Source organism: Crocodylus siamensis, chromosome 13 (genome assembly GCF_052110815.1).
Source record: "Crocodylus siamensis isolate JL-2025a chromosome 13, ASM5211081v1, whole genome shotgun sequence".
NCBI classification, from domain to species: domain Eukaryota; kingdom Metazoa; phylum Chordata; order Crocodylia; family Crocodylidae; genus Crocodylus; species Crocodylus siamensis.
Genome location: NC_143407.1, coordinates 9,712,483 through 9,736,443, shown reverse-complemented (window position 1 = coordinate 9,736,443; position 23,961 = coordinate 9,712,483). Strand labels below are relative to the sequence as shown.

The 23,961-nt window shown below is 54.5% G+C and overlaps 1 protein-coding gene across 2 annotated transcripts; it reads left to right on the top strand.

The window, feature by feature from the left end:
- Positions 1-40: 40 nt before the first annotated feature.
- FGD2 (FYVE, RhoGEF and PH domain containing 2) lies at positions 41-16,721 on the top strand. Of its 2 annotated transcripts, none has more exons than XM_090024931.1 (16): positions 41-320; positions 3,244-3,574; positions 5,077-5,157; positions 6,021-6,169; positions 7,215-7,371; positions 7,664-7,802; positions 8,818-8,876; positions 9,740-9,886; positions 10,588-10,647; positions 11,338-11,417; positions 11,506-11,536; positions 12,069-12,161; positions 12,560-12,691; positions 13,052-13,198; positions 15,445-15,585; positions 15,783-16,721. In XM_090024931.1, the coding sequence occupies exons 1-16, from the start codon at positions 265-267 to the stop codon at positions 16,017-16,019; spliced, it is 2,040 nt and encodes a 679-aa protein (XP_089881057.1). In that variant the 5' UTR covers positions 41-264; the 3' UTR covers positions 16,020-16,721. The 2 variants fall into 2 exon arrangements, with proteins under 2 accessions (XP_089881057.1, XP_089881056.1); XM_090024930.1 differs by having other exon boundaries at positions 10,588-10,680.
- Positions 16,722-23,961: the final 7,240 nt, after the last annotated feature.

Sequence of the window (23,961 nt, the reverse complement as noted above, 5' to 3'; positions counted from 1 at the left end):
CATCAGGGGAAGGGAGCCCTGAGGGAGGTAGTGAGCGATACCATTCTGCCGGGGGGGGACGAGACATTCCATGCCGTAGGCAGGAGGGCGCATGCGCCGGGTGCTGCTGGCCTGTTGCGGCACGTGCTGCATCTCCCGCCACATGCCCGCGGGCCACGTGCGGGGCCGGCCCCCGCCCCAGCCCCAACGCCAGCCCCACCGCCGGCACTTCCCCTTTGCCCGGGGGGAGGAGCGTGGGCGGCCTCGGGCAGCCAGAGCCGCGGCATGAACAGGCGGGGGACGACCGTGGCCAGTCTGGTGGCTGCCTTCGAGGCGCCCAGGTAAGGTGCCCCGGGGCAGCCTGGCCCTGAGAGGCCGGGGGCTGCGAGGGGGAGAGGAGCAGCGGGGAAGCCCCTGGGTAATCCCGCTCCCCTGAGACCGCGGGCTCGACGCCTAGGCGTAAGGCAGAAGGGGCAGGTGTCAGGGGAGTCCGTGAAGTGCACCAGAGGCGCACCTGTGGTGACAGCTCCGTGGAGGAGCCGCCAGCTGAGGTCCCCGGGGGCTCCTGGGATCGGGGTAGAGATGGGGCAAGATGGACCTATGGTCTGACTCGGTTGATGGCAGTTCATCTGTTCTTTCTCACCCCCCGCCCCACTGTGCTGCCAATGGTGACGTCCCCTCCTCGGCCCACAGCTGCCCATAGCCCAGCGAGCTGGATGCAACAGCTCCGGACTGGATTTAGTCCACAGGCTGTATTTGTCACACCCTTGACTCAGAAGAGGGGTTGATGCTCATAAATAGTCTCAAAAGAGGGGTTGGTGAGTGCCTGCATCTTTCTCTGTGTCTTTGAGCTTTATCCTATCCCTCATTACTGTAGGATCTGGGCACTCCACATACAACTCATAGCGGTAGCCAAGTCCCTACTAGGCTTCAAGAAGACGTTGAAACTAGCGACTCATTTTGCAATTTCCAAACATTGTCCAGGGAGTATGAGGAAATTTGTGTCAGCATCAAGAGTATCGCTCTTAGGGAACGGCATCTGTTTCAAAGAGGAAGGTTTTGCAGCACTTCCTTAAGGCATCCAGGCTCCAGATTCGCCTGCTTTGCCTTTGGGAATTGCCTCCAGAACTGGATCCCTTCAACAGAAAATGCTTTGTTCCCATCCCTCCCATGCATTGTCTTGGTCTTTGTGACAAACATTACCCCAGGAGAACAGAGCCACTGTGCTGGTTCGTAGATAAAAGCTACTGTCTGACTTGATCTTTTCATCCAATTTGCTGCTGCAGCAATTTTTTGTTTATCTTGAGCTTGTGAGACTTTCTTAAAGGAAATAAAAGTGACATCTGTGGCTTCTTTGGAAGATGGGGAAGCTAGAAACAGATACCAAGTCTGACTTGGGAACAAAGAGGGGACTGTAGGCAGAAGTGGCTCATGTCATAGTGCAAACAGAAATGGAGAAGTTCCACTCCTGAGCTTGGCACTAGGTGTGTGCAGGCTCCAGGGTGTAACAGTGCAAAGGACCCAGCGAAAGGCAAGTCTTTTTGTTTCTTGATGCAAGGACATTGGGTACATACATGTGAAAAGATGTGCACATGGGACTTGCACGTGAGTTTGTGCACGCCAGGGGTTTGTGCACAAGGATGTGTGTATGGGCAAGAGCGTATGCCTGTCTTGGTTTGTGCCTAAGGATACATACTAGTATGAGTATCTGAGAGAAAGGGAAGTCAAGGGGTATTTGCATGTCCGAAAGTAGGCGTGGGGTTTCTGTCAGTGTAGCAGTGGGTGTGTGCACGCTGACATGCAGCCATGAAGTTCAGCAAAGATCAGTGTAAAGCACTGTGCTTAGGAAGAAAGCGTCTAATGCACAAATGCACAGGGAATGACTGGCTGCAGTACTGCAGGAAGGATTTAAGGGGGTTATATTGAATCACAAGTTGAATAAAAGTCACCAATGTTATTGTTGCAAAAAAGCTAATAGCCAGCTGGGAAACGGTAACAGAAGTGTTCCCTGTAAGTCACTGGCAGTGATTCATTCAGTCTTGTCAACTCTGCTGAAGTTTCATATGGAGGTCCGTGTCCATCTGGAGCAAGGAAACATGTGGACAAATTTGAATGAGTACAGAAGAGAGCGGCAAAACAACTAAAGGTCTAGAAAACAAGACAGATGAGGAAAGGTTGGAAGAGCTGCAATTCTTTAGTCCAGAGAAGAGAAGCCAGAGGGAGGATTTGGTAACAGTCTTTAAACATAGGGTTGTTATGAGGAAGACAGTGACCAGTTGTTCTCTGCCCGCAGAGGACAGGACTAAAAGTGGTGGGCGGACATTGTGATGAGGGAGATTTAGGTTAGATTTTGGGAAGAACTTTCTGAAGGAAGTTAAGTCCTGGAGCAGATGCCTAGAGACAAACACTTGCCTGCAGTGCTTTAGCTACGGGCAGTTGCACCTAGAGGAAGGCGTTAGACTAGGTGCTCTCTCCAGGTCCTTGACAGCTTTAATTCTCTGTGATTCTATAAAAGATGGCCCTGCTGCCAGCCTGGGGAGGAGGTGTGAAGGGAAGGACATGCTTGTCCAAGATGTGTACAGGTATGGCTGTGTGCCGCAGTGAGGGGGTGCTTCACAAAAGGCTTAATAACTATGGAAAGCTGCAGGAAGAGATGTGCAGGATCTGCAGGAAGAAGCACTGCATGTGGCCAGAGCATGGATATGCCTGTGTGTTCAGAAGACGGAGAGCCTAGGTGTGTGGAGGCCTTTCCCCTGCACTAGTATGGGCCAGGATCCCACGGGAAGGGGTGAACTACCCTGCAGAGTCGTGCTTGCATAGCATGTTTTGAATCCTGCTGGGGAGAGGAGCTTTAAAATGGAGCCAGGATGCCCTAGGTATTAGCAGGGACTGCTCAGGGCATGTGATGAATCAACAACACCTTTTCTGCCTTCTCATTTGACGTGCACTAGCCATCACTAGGTCCCCAGGGATAGTAGCTATTGTGGGTGTCTTGTATCAGCGCTCTGCCCCCTTGGATCTTTCATTGTGGCCCCTGACCCTGGTAGCTGAGCTCTCTACCGGTCTCAGAGCTTTGCCAGCAGGGCAGGGTTTCTGAGGCAGGTTGGAGGGGGCACAGGCAGGCAGCCGATGGGTTTGTGGGGCACCATAGGTAGGCGGAGGTGGATGGAGCTGGTTGCTGGGGAATACGCCTGCAAAACTGTGTGCTGGCACAGAGAGAATGGCCAAGGTAATGAAACTGCTTTGCTGATTTTGTGCTCCTAGGTCACCAGAACCCCACAGAACTCCTGGCAAGGATCGGATCCATCCCCAGACCAAACTCAGAGCACCCTCGCCATTGCCACCCATGGCGGAGGGGAGAGCTTCAACCAAGACAGGACAGTGTGGAGCAAAGCAGGGACATCAGCTCCCCACAGGGGCTCCCCAGCCACCTCAGGACATGACAGTGATTCCACAGCCTCAGGCTCAGAAAGGGCTCCGCATCAAGTGCCTGAGGTCCTTCCGGAACAAGATTACGGGAGACGGCTGGAGGAGGCAGCAGAGTGTGGATTCCCAGCCGGACAGCAAGTTGGGCTCTGAAGGCGACAATAACCAGGTTATTTAATGCTTGAGGTTCAGCTCAGGGTCTTTGGTTAGAGACACGGCTTCTGCCCCAAGTCTCTGTGTAACCGTGGGCCTGCCATTTCCCTTCTCTCAGTCCCAGTTTCGTTTTTAGCAAGGCTGATCTTTTCAGAACCCAGGGCCTGATCCTTACAGAGGCAACTGGAGAAGTGGCCAGACATTGCTGAAAAATCCACAGTTCCTCCTGACCCTGGCAGGAGCTTCTGGGTGTCAGTGCTCTTGAAGTCTCACCCTAAAAGTGAACAGTGCATGCTGCTGCCCTGGTATGCTCCAAGGACCCAGATGCCACAGGCTGGGCCAGGGCTTTGTCTGGAGGCCTTCAGGTATAAGGCGCTATAAAGGAGCAACTTCTAATTAATTGGGATGTCAGTTCCCCTAGTATAACAGCATTCTGCAGGCCAGAAGCTCAGGGTGAGTAACCCAGGATGGTTGCATTGGCTTCTGCGGTGCTGCACCACTGTACATTAATGGAGGGGCTGGTGCTGCATTTCTATTGCAGTTTGCAGTCAAGAACTACCAATGCGCTGTACGGATCGCAGTGAGTTAATCCTTATCTCCCTACTAGAGGTAGTAGTATCACTACCTCTATTTTACAATGGGGAACTGAGGCCAAAAGAGGGGAAGAGAGCCACACAATAAGACTCAAAGAGAACCCAGATGTCCTGACCCCCAGCCCTCCCTCCCATCCTTCCTTGGTCAGCCCTGTGACAGCTTCTTCATTGCTGTTTGATGAGAAAGGAACTGAGGATCCACTGAGAGTGATGTGGTTTTGCTTCCTGCATGAACCTTCTCTCCACATTCCACTTAGCTGATAATCATGAAGGCAGCATAATGGCCTGAAAACCGCTGTGGAAAAAAAGTCAGGTGATGTATTATCTCCTGGGAGGTGCAGGAAGTAGAATGAGAGTCCATTGGCAAGAGGTTGGACACAGAATAGCACTTGTTCCTGTGGCCCCTTGCTTTTCCAGGAGTCCCACTGGTTATGTAGCACTGCTGAAAGGCAGCTACCCTGAGCATACAGCAGACATGGGGGAGTCTTGTGGTGAAGGACCCTTGTGCTTTTTAAAAGATCTTTAGCCTTTGTGAGTAGGATGCTGCTTTTTTAAAGCCTTGTCCAAAGGACCCCCATTCCCTTAAAGATAAAACGCCTGGATGTCTCCTCGGGAAGGCTGCCTCAGCCCAGCTGGGATCTAAACCCATTGTTTACAGAAAGCTTGGCCGTTTTAGATTAGTCAGTCATACCAAGCCCTCGCATCCCTGCCTGTCTGCAGTGTTGGTGAGTAGGACTGCCTTGGTTTCAGGCCAGTTATGTGGGTTACTGGATGCCAGCAGGTGGACCTTAATTGCCTCAGAGTTACTGAAACGAATTCAGACTACTCCAGTGGCTTGCAGGAGGCTGGGTTTGGTGCAGAGAGCACATGACCAGGGTTCCTACCTGCACGGCCAAACCTACTTCTCCCTTTGCTATACCTACAGGACCCAGAAGAAAAGAAAATTGCGTTGGAGCTGCTGGAAACAGAGCAAGCCTACGTCAGTCGCCTTCATCTCCTTGACCAGGTCAGCAGAGGATCTAGGATGCAGCTGGAGGGCAATAAGCCTATGGTCTAGCTGTCACTTGACCTAACATTTAGGCCCAAAGAGATAAGGAAACTTACAGTTACATGTAGAACAGCTAAGACCTGGCCCACAGTTCACCCAGGGGCATCCCTTCATGGAAAAGTACCCCAATTCACCACCATCACTTTCACGGAAAGTCTTAAGCGCCCCATCATATTAATTTTGGTGTTAGCTCAGCTTGTCTTTTCTACTCAAGTAGTGCAGCCAGGCCATGTTCTACCCCACCCTGAGCCCATACCAGTGACCTGATGAGTGCTGATTGACAGACGGGCATTTCTCCCTATCACGCACTGAGCATGCTAACTCTGCTGCCAGACAAATTCATTCGATCTCTTAAGGGACCATGTGAGCAACCCATTCCATACAGCTCCATCCCCCCTCAGGGTGGCCTCTCTGTCCCTGCCTTCTCTTCAGCCATCTTCCTGCCCTGTGCTGTATCTCCCATAGCTCTACATCTCTTTGGGAGCATCACCCTCCAGGACATGCTTGTGTCTCCATTTCAGAAAATCTTATTACTCCTTAAAATATCCCTTCATCCTTGTCACCCCAGTCCCTTCAGCTTGTTCCTCCCTTCCCATTCATGATGGACCTACGACTTTCTGTGAGTAGCCTTGGTGCTGTTGGCCTTTGCTGTAGTGCTGTTTTGTCAGGCCTTATTCCCTGCTTCTCTTTAAGGGAATCTTTTGAGTCCCATTCCTCTGCAAGGGAAAGCCTCTTCACCTCAGGAATCCAGGCTATAAGGAGCATCAGGGACATGCATCAGCCCTTTCTGGCACTGACATTTTGGCAATGTTTCTTCCCAGGTGTTTTTTACAGAGCTGATGAAGGAGGCCAGAAGTGGGAAGTCAGTCCCAGAGGACGTGGTAAAAATGATCTTCTCCAACATCTCCTCCATTTACCAATTCCATGCCCTGTTCTTTCTGCCAGAGCTGCAGAAACGCATGGCAGAGTGGTGAGTTTTGAAGAGCCAGGGCTCCTGGGTTCTTTTCCCAGAATAAAACACTTGCAAAATTAGTCTTACAATGGGGTCTGACAGGTGAGCCCACAGAGCTCTGCAAGTCTGTGTACTCTGGCAAGACCGTTTGAGCACAAATCTGAATTGCCTTAAGGGTATGCTGAACATGCCCTTCTCTCACTTAATCAAGACTTCAAGTGTCAGAGTGCTGTGCAGTGTAAGGGAACTGGAACCTTCCTCATGAACGTGGGCGGCCAAGTTAACATTTCATCCTCCATGCAGTTACTTAGCAATAATTTTCGATTTTTTAATGTAGTGGAAAGTGTTGTGTTGGCAGCGGTGGGGGAGCAAAGTCCCACAGACAGCATACAGCATGGAGAGTGGCCATGTTTGCTCTACATGCCCACACGCACACACCCACACACCTCCCCATATGAACTCAGCCCTCCTTGTCTGTGCCCTATTAGGATGTACTGGTAATGAGAGGGCAGTTTAGTCTCTAAGGCCCTTTAACTCTTAGCAGCTTGACTGAAACTATATAAAAGATGCTTGGGAAACTGAGGCTCAGAGAGAGAGGACCAGAAAGTAACTTACCTCAGGCCACACAGTGAACCCATATAAGACCCAGGGCATCTCCTGACTGCTAGTCCGTTATCCTGTCCAGTGCCAGCACTGGTAGGGTTTTGGTGACGTGGGCACTTTTTCCCAGAAACTATACAGTTGCTACCAACTCCTTTCCCAGATGCTACCAAGTAGCTCTGAAACCATGACCACACTCAGGCACTACGAGCCTAGGCCAGTGCTCCAGGAATGTCATGTGCTACTTCCCACAGCCGCATCCCAGAGAAAAGGGTAGTAGCAAAGCAGATCTGTTGCTATGGCTCCAGAGGTGTGAGTCTGAGCTTTGTTTTGACCTTGTACCAAAGGCCGCCCCTAAGGGATGAACTGATGAATCCATTCCATGTCCCTGGGCTGCCTTCATGCCCTGCTCAGCTGGTCCTGAGAGGATGTGATATGATCCTAACCCACTTCCCACCTGCAGGAGCTCCAACCCCCGCATCGGGGATGTCATCCAGAAGCTAGCGCCATTCCTCAAGATGTACGGCGAGTACGTCAAGAACTTCGACAGGGCGGTGGAGCTGATCACTACATGGTCAGAGAAATCCCTGCCGTTCCAGGAGCTAATTGCAGACATTCAGGTGATCACAGAATCACTGAGTCGGAAGGGACCTAGACAGATCATCTAGTCCGACCCCCTGTCACGGGCAGGAAGGAGCACTGGGGATGGCACGGGTCATAAGACCCCAGCCAGGTGCCTCTCCAGTCTCCTCTTGAAGATACGATGCTCCAGGTCATATAGTCCTGGTCTGGGAAGCTGACCTCCATGCTCAGCTGGCTGCTCCCAGACCTAGACCTGAGGGCAGCAGAGTGTCTGGAGTAATCTGCAGTCCCCCACCAGCCCCTTTCTGTTTCTTTGATGTTCCTCTCCAGAAACGGGAAGTGTGTGCTAGCCTAACCCTGCAGCACCACATGCTGGAGCCAGTGCAGAGGATCCCACGCTATGAGCTCTTGCTAAAGGATTATGTCCGAAAGTTGCCTCCTGAGTCACCAGACAGGGCTGATGCAGAGAGTAAGAGCTCCTGTATTTTCTATCTGGGAGGGAGGAAATGGGGTGTGTCTGAGGGAAGTGGCGTTGTTTTACAGTAAGAGATAGAGAGGCATCATTTTCTTACCAACTCTGCCAGTGCCTTGCTATGTGACCTTGGTCAAGTCACTCAAGCAGATGAAATAGGGATAGGAATATTTATTTGCTTTCGCCACGCACTGGGAGATCGTCTGGTGTAGGGCGCAACACTGCAGGAAAAATGCAGGGAATTTTTCTGGAAACTAGAGTGACTCTGACCAGGGGCTCTTTAGATGCAAGTCTGAGTCCAGTCCTCTGCCTGACTCAAAAAGGCTTGTCATTTGCCTTGATCACTGTAGCAAGGAACTGGAGAATCAGAAAATAGGTGAGACCTGCTTTACTGGACCCTTGTTATTGGGATCTAATGAGTAGGACCAACATTTGGCTGCTCAAAGTGTTGTTACCAGGTTGCTGCAGTTCTCTTCAGCTGCATGGAGTGGAGGGCTCTGCTCTGATATGCTTTATGCTGGGTATTCAAGGGTTTAAGACTCCTTGGGCTCATGGCTAGACGGTTGCTGAGCACTTAGCATTCCTATGTGAGAGATCCAGTGAGAGGGGTCCTCAGCAGGGGGAGGAAGGGTATGTGTACAAGTTAACCTCATGGATTTCCACTGGGACTAGAATCAGGAATATTCCTCCACCAGCAGCCTTCCTGCCCTGCACACCACACCCACTCCATCCCTCAACCAGAGCTGCACTAGACCTGAGCCCTCCTTGCTCCAGAAGCATTGGCCTCTATCATGTGAGTTGAATGAGACTTTCTGTTAGCAGAACTAGGTTTATGATGCCCAGCTGAACGGTCCTGGCTCTGTCCAGTAGACAGAAGTGGTAACTCAGACATGCTACCAGCCCCTCCATTACACTGTTCTTAAAATCTTGGGAAGGTCACATGAAAGGTACCTTCCTGAGTGGAGTCTGGGAAGAAGCTCAGTCTTCAGTTCCCTTTCTCTTCCCCTTGCAGAAGCCCTGGAAATGATTTTCTCTGCAGCCAAACACTCAAATGCAGCCATTGCGGAAATGGTGAGTGCCAGATCTACCTTATTGCTTCTAGTTTCTGTTGCAGGTGCACCTGATTCCCACAGCCTGGAGCAGGCCTGGAGCAGGCTCTGCAGTGTCTGGGGAGGGAACAGGTTAGGAAAGAGCAGTCCCAGCCCAGCCCTGGTACATCATAAGCCAATAAGTGGAACTCGGTGCCTGAGGACCCCTGTCCAGCATTCCCTCTAAGCTGTGCGCTGTGCACAGCTGCACAGGCCTGTTCATGCTGTGCTGCCAGGTGCGCCTGCGCAGCCACACAGCTTGGAGGGAACGCTACCCCTGTCCACAGCAAAAGAGACACCGTCTTGATCTGGGATCTAAGACAGATGTGCTGGTGCATGAAAATTTTTTGTTCCTTCTCTAATACAAATGGCCCTCTTCTAGAAGGGGAGGGGGAAATCCTGTTTTGTCTGGTCTGGACTGGGCTGGAGTCCCCTGTTTTGAAATGAAGGAGAATCCCAGCCTAGTTCTAGAGGTTCTTAACCTATTTCGACTGGAGATGTCCCTTCTTAGACTTGAGGGACCTCTCAGAAAATGCCAGCTCTTAGTTTTCACTTATTTTTTGACTACAGAAAAAAACTATGGCAATTCTTTTGTTACAAAGAACTGAGAATGGTTTTAACACTGGATTCCTGTTTGAAACCTGTGGGTTTATGTTGCGAATTGTGTGCAGTTGTTTGCACACCTCACAGTGTTAGTATTGTCCAGCACCCTGTGGAACCCTTAAAAGGATCTCCCAGGCCCATAGGATGCTGCAGCAGCTTGGCTGAGAATCGCTGTTCTCAGACCTCATGGGTCAGCCAGCTGCATTTCCCCTGCCTCATACTCCTCCGTTTCTATCTCCCCAGGAACGTCTCCAAAATCTCTGGGAGGTCTATCAGAGACTGGGACTAGAAGATGACATTGTTGATCCTTCCAATGAGCTTATTAAAGAGGGGCCCATCCAAAAAATCTCCTTCCGTAGTAACACCACGTCAGACAAGTATCTCTTCCTGGTGAGGAGATGGTGGATGCACCAGGCAGGGAAGGCTGGGGTGGCTGGAAGGAGAGGAATAGGGCATTATGTAGCACTGAGAAGCAGCAGGTTGTTCCTGGAGCATCAACAGGGGAGGACAGAAACAGTGGGGGGAAAAGAAAGCCCTGATGTCTTAGCAGAGCTCACTAGCTAGCTGGGCGGGAGACAGTCTTGTGTTCCCGGGGCCACAGTCCCTGCATTGCCTTTGACACTGGTGGAACATGGGTGCATGGAGCATTCTGGTCTGTGTGAGCATTTAACATCCAGGATGTCCCCATGTAAGGTGCTAGAAGGGGAGGCAGGAAAACTAGCCCCCTTGTTTCCAGAGTACATTTATCTCTGGGTAACCCTTGGGTCACTGGTTGCCACCAGATTTATTGCTAAGGAAATAATTTGGAAATCCTTTGTCTTTGTTGCGAGTGGGAAGGGTAGAAAGGGATCAGCTATACAGGTGGAATATTTTCAAAGGAGCCTAAGGGCATTTGGCCCTTATTCACCCTTTGTTCTCAGTGGGATTTGGGGATCTGTAGGAAATCTCAGCTTTGGTACCAATAGGTCCAGAGCCCATGCTGCTAAGCTCAGGTTTGTAGGACACATGCTTAGGGATAGCTCCTGTCCATGGCCAGCGTGCCTGGGCTGTGTTTCCTATCCCGCTGCTCACACTGGCTTCCTCTCACTCAGTTCAACAACATGTTGCTGTACTGCGTGCAGAAGGTCATCCAGGTTGGGGCTGAATTCCAGGTACACGTGCGGATCGACATGGACGGCATGAAGGTCAGAGAACGCCCATGTTCCCTGCTGTCACTTAGGTTTGTGCTGGGAGCATCTGTTCCCCCACACTGGGTTTCACTCAGCACTACAAATGCAGCCACTTCTGGGGTGAAATGCAGCTGCTGCTCAGCTGGACACAGCAACACTGCATGGCAGGTTTGGACAAGAAGAGAAGAAGGAGGCTGTGTTCACTGGAAACTGTGGGAAGAGTTTTAGGGAGGTGGAATGAGATGGGGCCTGGGCGAAAGGTCTGATGCACTGACTCGTGTGATGACTACCTGGGGAGATGGTCAGAGCTCGGAGTTGACGTCTCACCCCCAAAACGGCACCTTCGGCTGCGCAATGGACTAGGGAAGGCCATAGGAGAGGGCAGAGCGCCATCTACTGACCCTCTGAGGGTAGAGGTGTTTCCTCTTTCCAGTCTCTTCAGTTGCTGAGTAAACCTGACCCCACTTAGCCTAGCATCAGAGCTAGAGTTGTCCTGTGAAACCCAGGCACCAACATCCATGGCGGGGCACAGGTCATACGTCCCAGTAGAACTCCCTGTACTTATCCCTTGTTACACACAGCAGCCAGGCTGGATTATTTTTCCCAGCATGTGGTCTTCTAGAGGCTTGTTGCAGCTCAGGCTCAGGCTTGTTTCCCTCTCTGGGTTTCCAGATCCAGGCACTGAACGATGCAGAATTCCCCCACGCCTTTCTGGTCTCCGGGAAGCACCGGACGCTGGAATTGCAAGCCAGGTGAGGAAGCGAGTTGTCCCCTCCTCTCCAGCTCCAACAGAGTAGCTCAATGCCTGTTCTCTAATGCCCGTGTCCCCACTCTGCACAGGTCACAAGAGGAGATGAATGCCTGGATAAAGGTACGGCAAGCCATAGACTTTTTGAACATAGCTTGCAGGAACCGTGGAGCGAGGGGTGGATCTGTGTCCTGGAGTTTTCCAGTGTTGGCCCAGAAGGCATTCCAGCCCCCTGGTGCAGTGGGAAGGGCCAGTCCACAGCAGCAGGGCAGTGTCTGAGGTCTTGGTCCAAGTTGCTCTCTGGGCCAGCAGAAGTGGCTGGGGGTTGAGGACCCACTTGCGCTGACTGCTTCTTTATGTCCACAAGGTGCTGTGGCTGTGCTGGTGTCACATAGTGTGAGCAGGAGTCTGCCTCACAAGCATACATGTAGTGCAGGTCCCTGGTACAAGGTCTGTGTAGCCAGGCAGACAAGGCTGAGGACACAGTATGTGTCTGTGGCTCCTTGGTGTTATAGCCTCTGGGCCAGAAACAGAGGCAGAATTCATGGCTTTGCTGGGAAGTAGACTGCAACCAGGCACTAAAGGCCAGGAGCTCCACTTGGGAAAGGCCATGACAGGCCTTCCCTTCACCTTTGAGCCTGCCTTCGTTTCTCAGGTCTTCCAGGACGCCATTGACAAGAATGAAAAGCGGAGTGAGAGCTTCAAGACGGCAGTTCACGGACTCGATGTGGAGGCCCAGGACTTCAGTGTAATCTGCCTCATCCCACTCCCCCACCCTTCCTCCTGTCACTGCCTCACACTCTGAGGCTCTGGGTGAATCCTTTCACACCTCATGGAGCTCTGAGGAGCCAGGGGAGCCCCTAGGCCTGGGGTGGGGAGGGTCAAGATGAGGAATGGGTAGCCTGGAACGAAGATGGGGGGCACGTGGGGAAAGAAGTCAGCAGGGTTTTTGATGATGGCTGAATACAGGCCAGGACTGGGGAGAGCCCAGGCAATGCCAGTAGGGAGCACAGGCTGTGAGCTTCATCCAGCAGCCTCGATGGAGTCCGCTGTATAGCTGTGACTCCCAAGCCCTGGATCCTTTGCCATGGAGACAGCTGCTGAGGTGATGGGGCCCTGTTCTCTTCTGTCCCCCATCCCACACAGGAGAAGACGGAGGTGCTGGGGCTGCGAGCCCCGCAGTGGGTGCGGGACAAGCTGGTGACCATGTGCATGCGCTGCAAGGAGCCGTTCAATGCTATCACACGCAGGAGGCACCACTGCCGGGCCTGTGGCTATGTGAGTGACCTCCTCTCCCCCTTCCTTCTTCCCAGGCCCAGCCCAGGGGTACAGGCAGTCTTGCACCCCATCCCCCAACACAGAGCAGCAGCTTGTTTGCAAGGGCTTTCTGAAGGGAAAAAAAACACTTGTGGAGAGGGGTGAGCAGGGGCAAGGAGATCCCCTGTCCTCCATCCCAGGGGTTGGAGCTGCTCCAGCCATACTTGGGCAAGAGTTTTGCTCCCTCAGGGCCAGATAAATCCTTTCCTCAGCTCTGCTACCCATGTTGTGGGGAGAGAGGTGACTCCTTTGCCCCTTTCCAAATATCTGTCAGGGCCCCTTGCCCTGTCCTCACCTGACCAGGGCCTGTCTTGGGGACAGGTGGTGTGTGGCCGGTGCTCTGACTACAGAGCTGAGCTGCAGTATGACCCGAATCGCCTCCATCGCGTCTGCCAGGCGTGTTACGTCTTTCTGACAGGGCACCTGCTGCCTGAGGAGCGGGAAGGGAAGCAGAAGGGCATCCTGGAGGTGAGATTGCAGTGAGTCCTCTCTGTCTCTTGCCCCTGCCTTCCTCCATCTCTGAGGTCTTCTGCTGCTTCTGTCCTGCTCCAACCCTCTCCCTTCATGACCTGTGTCATGCTGCTGCCCTCAGTTGTGAGATGTAACTTTTGCCCTCAGGCACACAGGAACCAGCCTTTCTGGACTCCCCCTGGGCTGCTGCCCCCCCACCTGCTACTGCCAGGGTCATGTGGCCACTCTGTATCCCCACTGCTCCTGGGGAGGCACCGCCCAACGTGCCCCCACTCCTTCCTGCACACACCATGCCAAGAAGTGCCCTAGTGAAGCCATTCCCAAGCTTACAGGAAGCAGAGAGCTGATGAGGGGCAGTGGGGTGTCCCAGAGTGGCTTCACTGTCTTGGTGTGTGGGAAGGGGAGTGGGTGGACAGCATGCCCTCTCCAAGCAGGCTGTGGACATGGCATAAACATACCCAAAGACACCAGTTGGAGAGTTGGCTCTTGCCTCTGAAATCCCCTCTCTGAGTGCAAGCTGCTTCATTGTCTGTGTCTGCCCACATATCCAGGAGCCAGGGCCTGGACTCGCATTGCTTGTATCACAAATGCTTGACCCACCGATCACTCCACCTCCTCCTGCCAGGGGTGGGGGACAGCACTGGTTCATCCTCAGAGCATGGAGACCTGGGCATTCATCCTAACTGCCACTAATTTGCCAATGACCTCAGGCACATCACTTCTGGCAGGAGGGAGATAAACACCTATAGTTTCCATTTGAGGCAGTGGGAGCTAGTTGAGGGTGTTCATCTCTAAATCAGGCCCTTTTCCTCTCTGGTCTCAGTTACTCTGGCATTAGTATCGACCGACAGTAGATCATGGGTGGCTGCCTTGGGGTGCTCGGACACCAAGTGCCAGAGAGGAGCAGGGGTTGGTGGTGTTGTCACAGGTGCAGCTCATGGAGCAGGGGAGCAAATTTCACAAGACAGTGGCTCTGCCTCTGGGAGTCCTGGGTTAGAAATCCATGATGGGGCTGGTGTTGGAAGAGCTCCATGTGGAAGGGCCCCAGGGTGGGGAAGGAATGCTGGTTTTCTCCCCCTGGAACCATTGTCCTTGCTTGTCGCTGGCACTGCCTTCACTCGCTGGTCACTGAGTATATTGAAATTGCCCCCATATTCTCATCCTCTATTAGCGGGGCTGGCTCCTGCCCTGCCCCCGGGCTCCTGCCTGCGGCACCTTCCCCCTGTGACTTCCCAGGAGAAAGGAGGGCCCCTGTCCATGGTGCTGAACTGGAGCAGGAAAACCCTCCACGCCCACCACTGGACACACAGAAGTTGACACACATGCCATATCTGTACACACAGACATGCGCACACGCATGAACATCAGCACACAGGAGAGCCATGTATGCATGCCAGCTTATGTATGGACAAACATGGAGAGCTGGGTATGCTTGGACGCACATAAGCATAGATATAGACATCCACCTATGTGGACATCACTTGTTCATCTATGTGGGCTTTGATAAACTTCATACATGACCATAAGCATAGACACAATAATAAACATATTATATGCAGAGGTATCCCTGTATATGGGCGCACCAGTACAGATCTATGCACAGGCATTAACACTCATGAGTGTCAGTGTCGTGTGCACACAGATCAACCCAACTACCCATGGATACACACCTCAGTGAGCATGTGCACAGACACTGATGCATGGATATACACGTGTGCATATGCATAGTAAAGAAGTAAGTATATGAATGGTTCAAGGAATGTGATGGGTGACTGTAGCTGAGCATTAAAGTGTCTATGGGGCTGCTGCTTCCTGCTGTAAAGCAGGGACTGAGCAGATTTATAGCCCTCCTAAATCTTTATAACCTGTGAACTCAGACTGTGTCCACTTAATAACCAGTAGCGGTGCTCTCGGTCACACCACATTGCTCCCCATGGGCTGCCTCCTGGCCCAGAAGCAGGATAGCTACTTCTACAGGACTGAGTGAGAATGCCAGTGAACCTGCTATTTGCCCCAAGCTAATGAACCTGTCCATGGCATTGGCTGTCCTCTCTCAGTCAAAGAGGCCATTCCCCTAGAACAGCAGAGTGTGCTTGAGGGCACCACCACCAGGAACAGCACCTTGCCTCTGTGAGATCCAGCAAGACCCACAGTGGATTAGGCAGTAGGCAGCCCCTGTGGACCCTGGCTCCCCATGTGCACAGAGGAACTGCAAAGAACTTCCTTGTCTGTTTTCTTGGCAGAAAGAATCTGCAGAAATCTCTGGGCGCAGCCTGATATGCAGCTTCTTGCAGCTGGTGGACAAGAGTGGGAAGGGCATGCGGGGCTGGTTTGTGATCCCACAGGATGACCCCCTTGTGCTGTACATTTATGCAGCCCCTCAGGTAGGTGATGGCTCAATCCCCTGTTGCAATGCAGCGGGCTTCTGCAGGGACCAGCTCCAACCATGTAGCAGAGTCCTGTATCATGAGCTTGCACGGCCAGGTTGCTGCATCCCGAGATGCTGTCTGCACTGAAGGGAAGAGAAAAGACTCTTCTGCTGAGGAGCTTCAGCTTCTGCCTGTTCTCTCTTCCCTTCCAGGATGTCAGGGCTCACACCTCCATCCCCCTGCTGGGCTACCAGGTGATGGACCTCTCCCAGGGCGACTCGCGCCACCTCTTTCAGCTGACCCAGTCCAAGCAGTCCTACATGCTGGCAGCTGAGACAGAGGAGCTGAAGCAGCAATGGATGCAAATCATAAAACGGTCAGCCAGAGGCAACGCTCAGGCTTTTGGCGAGGATGAGGAGGATGACGACTCGTTTGATGAAGTGGAATGACTGAAGCTCTTGGGAGTCACGTTATGAACTAATGACTTCTGATACTGTCCCCAGATGCCTCCTGTCCTTCACTCCAAAGTGCAGGGCTGTCTAGTGGTTGTAGCAAGGGGGTGGAAGCTCGAGAGACCTAGATGTCCCGTCCCCCCCCACCTACAACTTGTGCTGTAACCTTGGACAAGTCACTTGAGCCTTCTGTGCCATGCCCCTCCCCTCCTTCCTCCAGACCAAAGGTTGACAACCTCCAGTCAACAGGTTCAGTCTGGCTCATGAGGTTGGATCCAGCCTTTGAAGATCCAGATTGCCCTAGGGCATGGCAGAGGTTCAGGCTGCCCACAGCTGTGCCAAGCTGCCCATCCCCCTGTAGCATCCTCTTTTTCCCTGCTACTCTCATGCTTGCATTTCCCGCCTGCACAGGGGCTGGGGAGCAGTGGTGAAAGCAAGCATGGGCAGCTTGGGAGCTCTGGGAGGTAGATTTGCAGTCCGTGGCAGGGAGCCAGGTCTCAGGCTCTGCCCCACCGTGGCCAAAGGTTGCCAAGCCCTGTCGTGCTCCATGGGAATGCTGAAATATGTGTACATTGCTTTGCAGTTTATCCCAGGCAGAGCTAATGCAGCCTCTGCCACCAGCCCATCCTGTCCTTGCTGTCTCTAGGCACAGAACAAGCCTTGCAAAGCCTGGAGTTCATGAAAAATATTTGGCCTTCATTTAACTGTGAGGAGTTCTCTCTTGTTTGCTGCTTTTGTCCTCAGATGCAACCTGGAGCTCCCTAGCAGAGATGGAAGATGGGAGTCGGGGCTGGAGCTGGGTGTGGGGTCGGAAGGTGCGGGGAGGGTGCTATTTGCAAACTAGGTTTGGCTGGTGGGGTGTAGATCCCCAAATCAACACTGGTCAGTCCTGGGGCTTGTGCAGGGGAGGAAAGGAGCGAAGGAATGTGGGGGAAACAGACCTGGAGGCTGCATCAGTGGAGGTGCAGCCTAAGGAGGGGAAGAGACTGGCTGCACAGCTGAAGGAGGCGGGAGTGAAGAGAGATGGGGCAAAGGGGAGTGCCAGAAGGTTCCCCTGTGAGCAGCTTAACACGGCCACCACCTTGCACGGCTTGCTTTGGGGTGGAGTAGGTGGGTGCTGTTCCGGTCAGGTAGCGCCAGGGGGTGCTGACACCCAGCTGTTCTGCACCTGGCTCCTGTCCACACTGCCTTGTGCTTTATTGGGGGGGGCTTAAACTTTGTTAATGTGGCCTTGCGATCAATCCCGATACACTGGGTCCGTCACTGAAATAGAGGCTTGTTGAAGATTTTATCTTACCAGTTGGTTTCTCGGTGAGCTTTCTGAGCTCAGTCAGGTGCTGTTCCCATGCTGCTCCGTCGTGCTATCCATAGCACAGGCAAGTGCTTTATACAACCCGTGGCTGTCCAGCTGCATCAGCCTGGCCCAGGAGACCTACCCTGACCATGCACCTCACAGGACCTGGTTGCACCACTGATTTGGAGATTTCACAGCTCTGCCAAGCCTCTTTTCCTGGCCAACACTTCCTACAGGCTGTGTTGCTGGTTCCCCGCTGTGCTCTGCATGCACTGCTCACACAGCCGCAGGCCTAAGGTCCCGCATCATGGCCAGGTCACTCAGTCCCAACCTGCAGTTACCCCTGCTTTCCCAGCAATGGGACCTTGCCCAGTGCACCTCTGCCCTGGCTTTTGGCATCCTCTGCTGTCTGAGCCTGCAACTTGCAGAGCCCCTGTACGCAGGGCGGATTGGGTGCAGGTGCACTAAGTGCACCAGCCTTCCCCTGTGCAGTGCAGTGGGCAAAAAAACCAGGTGATTTTCTTTCAGGACCAAGCTAATGTCATCATTGTCATGAGGCAACAATTCATGGGTAATATTTGTATGGTTGGCATAGACATAGGTAAGCCTCCTGCTATCACAGTGTCCTTTTTCAAACCTCAACATCACTTCAACACTGCCATCATAGTCTCTCATATTTAGTAGGCTTGTGCCCCTTGACCAGTCAAGTGGTGCTTTGCTGTATGTACCCAGGGTAGAGAGAGAGAAAGTCCCAGCCTTAGAGAGCTCAGAGCTGCAGTGTGCAGTGATGGGCAGCAAGGGGGGTACCTCCAAGAGGAGAAGCCCCCAGGAGCAGGAAGATGAGCTACCATTAGCTGGGTGCTGCACCAGTAACGAGATGTTTTGGAGGCATCAAGGCAGAGGAGAGGCTTAAGAGAGCAGGCAATGCTGCCCGAAGGACCTGCAACAAAGAGGAAGGGGCTCCCTACTCAGTAGCCTTTCCCCATCTTCCTGCTCTGTCGCAGTGGGATGTGATGGGGCAGGCGGTGACTTTAAAGACCCCCCAGGGAATTTGGGCTGGGGGGTGATTATAGCTGGGAGCCCCAGCAGAATCGAGGTGTGACGTGTGGCTTTTCCACTCTTCTCATGACCCCTCACCCCCCAGCTGGCACCAGGTCAGCGCTGTAAGAGATGCCAGCCCGGCATAAGGGAGGGGTGGGTGAGAAATGGGGGCTCTGGAGACATCGGCGTGGGTGCCAGCACTGCGATGGGCCTTCTCGGCACTGGGTGGCAGCACAGGACGGGAAGCAGAGCAGGCTGGGGCCAGGCAAGGAGTCAGCACCTTTGTTTCCAGGGCCAAGGGCTGAAGGTTCGTGGCAAAGGGCCAGGCTGAAGCAGGCTGCAGCTCCTGTGCTGTGCGGGGCTGGACGCTCTCCAACATGACCCTCGCAGGGATTGATCACTTGGTGCTTCCCAACTGCCCTGGTGGGGTGTTAGAGGACGCCCCAGCCGCGGAGGCCACCCTGCGCCCGTGCCACAGAGCCGCAGGCTGCAGAGCCCAATGCACACGCACAACTTGGCCAGAGGACGCTCGGGGTCAGGTCCGGGCAGACCACCCTTGCCCCTCGGCGCGTGAGTCCCCACCGTCTCGGGCACCTGCTCCTCTGGGCCGGGCCCTGCATCCCCTGTGCCCTCGCCACCCCTGCACCCGGCGCTTCCCCCACGGGGACCCCACGACCCCACAGGCAGCGCCAGCCCCTGGCGAGCCCTGGCAAAGCCCTCTTGGCCGCGGTGGGGCAGGCAGAGGAAGCCGGGATGGAGCATCTCCTCTCGCATCCTTCCTGCCCGGCATCACCGTGTGTCAGAAAGGAACAAAACAAGTCCACACGGCCGGGTCGTTGTGAGCCAGCTCATGAATGGGCCACCTAATAATAGACTTCCTGTTTACCCCGGGATAGTAAACTTGAGAGATTGCTTCTGGGTGAAAGGTCAGCCGGTTTCTATTTTTACGGCCATCCTTTGCGCTCTGTGTTCCCATGGCTTCCCCCCCACCAGGCGCTGATCGGGGCCCCGAGCCAACGCAGGGGTCCCCAGAGGGTGGGACAGGAGCAGGCTGCACTGATGGGAGGGGACGGCGAATTGGGCCGTAAATGGCTGGAGGGCTGCAGAGGGAGAGCAAGGCAGTGGCTCATCCCATCTGAGCCAGAGCTGGAGCTGGAGCTGAGATGGGTCCAAAGCAAAGCCCAGGTCCAAATCCCGCTCAGCTCCGGGCTTTGTTTGCTATGGCCCAGCACAAGCCGAGCCATGCATGGCTCTGTAGGGAGCCCTGTCCCTGGAGCGCTTGCTCTGCAAGGCCTCGTGTCTCCACCTGCTGCCCTGCCTTGCAGCGTGGAGCAGGGGGGATCCAGCCCCTGAGCTCTGCTAAAGAGGCAGGGGTCATCCAACAGGGACCAGGAGAAGGAAAGGCGAGGGTTTTTGGTGCAGCGCATAACCCATGAGCACAGGGTCTGTGTGAGCAGTGGGAGAGACCCCGGAGGGGATCAGGTGAGCCAGGTCCGCCCAGCCTGAGCAGCAAGCCAGGGAGCAGCCCCAGCCCAGCCTCCGCTGAGGCCTGTCAGACGAGCCCTCAGACACATGCCATTCAACCCAGACATTGAAATCTGCCGGGAGACTTGCCATTCTCCGCCATCTTCCCCCTCCCAGGTCCGCCTGCGCCATGCCCCACCCACCGCCCTCCCTCTCGCCTCTGAGCTCCCGTCTACTAATGTAGCAACGCAGTGCCTGTTCCAAGATGCAGATGTGCACAGCTGCCAGGAACCCGCAGCTCCGCTCGCCCGCCCCCCCCAAGGCCAGAACATATTAGCTAATCCCCTGGCAACACCATCTGTCCCAGAAGCTGCCTCTTCCCATCAGCTCTTCTGGTGACTGGAAGGCCCCATGTGAAGGACAGAGGGTCCTGCTTTATTTGGGGACATGGGGCTTAATATAACTCAGCAGAACCCAGCCCAGAGGGGCAGGTGCCACACTAACACAAGGGAGCAGGACAGGACAGACACCAGCTAAGCCCTGCGTGGATTCGAACTGGTGGCCCAGCAATTCCCCCATGCCAAAAGGAAGGTCCTGAATGATTCACCTGTTCTTCCTGTGCCTTCTCCCACAGCCTGAAGATGTTGCGCTCAGGTGTAATTAGCTGCCATGGAAATGAGCCTGATGAAACACACTGATGATGAGGACTCGAGGTGGAGAGCAGGCCAAGGGAGCAGATGATCAAAAACCCTCCGCACTCTTCCAGCCTCTGTTATCACACATAAATGCCAAGGGAAGACAATATTTGGTCACTCCCATCATCCTTCATTTTCTGCACGGTCTGTGTTGTACTGCTCATTGCCTGGAGCTTCATTTGATCAAACACAGGGGCTGAAGTGCTATGGACATGACTCAGGGCTCCACTGATGCCTTCTGCACGGCGTGAGTATCCACGTTCCCCAAGCTAAACGCCCAAAGCCCTGTCCCAGCATGCGTTGGACTCCATAGCCAAACTTGGATTTCCCTAGGACCTAGTCAGAAAAGGCCAAGTCTAGTGGCTGTCCAGCTTGTGTCCAGATGGCACACCAAGTCTCCACATCCAGCAACCTCTCACTGCCTTTGGGACCATTTTCTCCATGTTCCTAACCAAGATTTGGGATAGGTGGTCACTGAGGCTGAGATGTCAACCAGGTCACTGTGCCAGGGTTTTGGGCAGCGGGGGTATTGCAGAAAACTATCCCTAGCCCTGCAGTTGAAGCTCAGCTAGATCCTGATGCTCACACCACACTCCCTTGATGTGCTCTGTGAGTGGCTGGCTCAGGCGAGCAGCCTCTGGGTAGGAGGCCAAGCTCAAGTCTTTTGACTTTTGTCCAAGGTCCTTCCAAGTGGGTTTGATGGCAGGATCAGGACCCTAATCACGTCCCCTGAACTTTGCAAAGCTGTGGGAAAATGCCAAACATTGGCTGGGCCCCCTACTTTGTCCCCAGATCCTTCCTGAGCCGAAAAAAGGGTGTCTGTCTGGGATAAGGCCCCCATCCCTCCCAGAAGGAGCTGCATCCTGAGTTCCTGAGGGCCGTGTGAAAGAAAAATGGCAAAACTTGACATGGTTTTCCTGCTAACATGTTTTCCCCACAGATTTGGAATGAAACTTAGATCATCTCCTATCACACGCTGGCTAGGCCCTGGCTCCCACCCGCAGCGACTGTCCACCCCCACACACTGGGCCAGATGGGATACGGGAGTGGAAGGTTCCTCCGTGACTTGGATGAGGACCTGGCCCCATCTGCCCCTACGCATTTACCTGGTGTCTGTGCCCCCTACCCCCCAGGACATGGCTGGGCAGAGCAGAAGAAAGGCCCAGTTCAGCCCTTGGTGAGGGTCCCTCAGTTGCAAGGGCCCATCCCTGCCCCGACCTACACCACAAGGTGCTAGGGAAGAGGGGTGCAGCACTGGCATGCATGGGGGTACAGGGATAGAGGAGGCCCGTCACATGCCTGAGCAAGGGCTCGGACATTGCTGCAAGCTCTCAGCCAGCCCGTGCTCCACGCTGCAGGTGGGGCCAGTGTGTGCATGAGGGCCTGCATTTCCCTGGGTTTGGTGGGGCTGGGTCAAGGCCTGCTGCCTGCTGCCCCTTCCCTCTCATACTGCAGCCCTGGAGCAGCTGGAGCCTCCTTCAGAGGCAATGCATGACAGGGTGTTTGCACAGGAGGGGAAAACCCCTGCCGTTCCCCTGGGTTCTGGCTGGGACATTGCCCAGGGCTGCTGTGTCGGGGCAAGCACTGTCCTGAGCCCCGAGAGCAGAGGCTGTCAGAGCTGCTGCAGCTCGGTGCTGCAGGGGGTTGGAGGAGTTTGGCCTCTTTCCTCACTAAGCAGAAACTGAAAACCCCAAAGAGAAGTCCAACAACTTCCTATTCTCAAGAATGGGGAAGGGCCAGAGGCCACTTACTGGAATCCCCCCTCCGGCCCCCCTCCCTGCCTTTCTTGTAAGCAGCAACCAAAATATATTGCAAAACCCACGCAGAGGCGAATCACACCGGGGAAGTGGGAACCGCCGGCCCATTGATAAAACCCAGTGCTGAAGCTGGGGGGAAACGGAGCTGCAAGCTTAGGGGGCCAGCTCTTCTGTAACTGCACAAGCCGCCCCTCCTCATTACAGAGCTCCCCTGCTCTTAGCCAGGGGTGCAGCAAGGGCCCACTGATCAGCTGGACCCAAAGCAGGGAGGTGCAGGGGAAATCCTGCTGCAGGGCAAGGTGAAAAATTAGAGACAAATTCAGCCTGGATGTAAACACAACCTCTGTACTCGGGTTGAGGGAGTTGCAACCGCTCACACCAGAGCTGACTTGGACCAGGAGGGGCTGGGATTGCATCTCCTGCAATTCTCTCATCTCCAGCCCTTGCATTTGCATGTGCCCAGCGTGTACCTTGCTTACGTGTGCACATGAACCCACGTGCACATGCGTGCCCAGCCACATGGCAGCAGGAGGGTGGCAGCGCGGGTCTAAGTGCTAGCACCCGTGTCTGTCTGGGTGCGTGGGGGGGGTGCATGCATGCACCTCGACGTTTGTGTACACGGGCTGCGCACGTGTGTGTTTGCTCGGGGGGGTTGGGGCATGCTGTGCCTTTACACCCCTGCAGCCAGGAGGTGGCACTGTGCCATCTCCTTCAGCAGCAGAGGGGTTGGGGCAGTCCCAGCCCCAGCCACGCTTCAAATGACTTACGGCTGCAGCCTTCCTGGGCGTAGGGACAGACCCTGCGCGGCGGCATTTCGTGGTGCAGAAAGAAAGCAGCTCTTCTTTCGCTGGCCTCAGCCCCTGCCCAGATGCAGCTGCGTTCCCCGCACCCTGCGGGCTTTCTGCAGATCCCGAAGGAAAGCAATGCGCTAGATCTCCCAGCTAGCCTGAACCAGGCCTTTCCACTGCACCCTAGGGTCAGCAGGGTGGCCGGAGTCTGAACACGACGTTCTTCGGCCCTGCAGCACCTGCCCAAGGGCCTGGGCCAGCACAGCCCGGGCTGTAGTAATTATGCATGAGGCCCCTGGACATGCCCTGATGTACCAGGGAGGAGGCTGTGGCACAGATAGGCTCTCCCACTGGCTGCTGTGACTGGCATCGTGCCCCTGGGACCGTGGACATCCCAGGAGCTGTAGCAACCAGACAGGACCCTGCCCCACTGCCCAGTCCCCCCGGAGGTGAATGGGGGTAAATCTGACTGGAAATCTCATCCCATGTGTGACAGAAACCACAGGCTTGTGCCCCACCCATGCAAACCAGGCCTTTATACTGCCCCTGGCCCATCAGCCCCATGCAGCTGACCGCCAGGTCTTCCTCAATTTTATGTACAGCCCCATGCACCCTGGGCCATCCGCATGCCCGGCTCCCCCCACCCTGGCTGTGCGCACGGCTGCTCAGCCCCGAGCTCCCAGACACTCTGCGTCTGAGGGCCCAGAAACCTCCTAGCCTAGTTGCATGGAGCGGGGCTGTCCCCAGCGAGAGCAGCAGCCTTCACCTCTTCCCTGCCGCCTGGTTATGCGCAGAGGCTCCTGTGCTTGGTCCAGGAGGCCCTTGCTCTTGGCCCTGGCCCTCTGAGGCCGCCCTTGCTCCCCACCCTTGCTCCAGCAGCCACGTGCCCTGGCACCACGG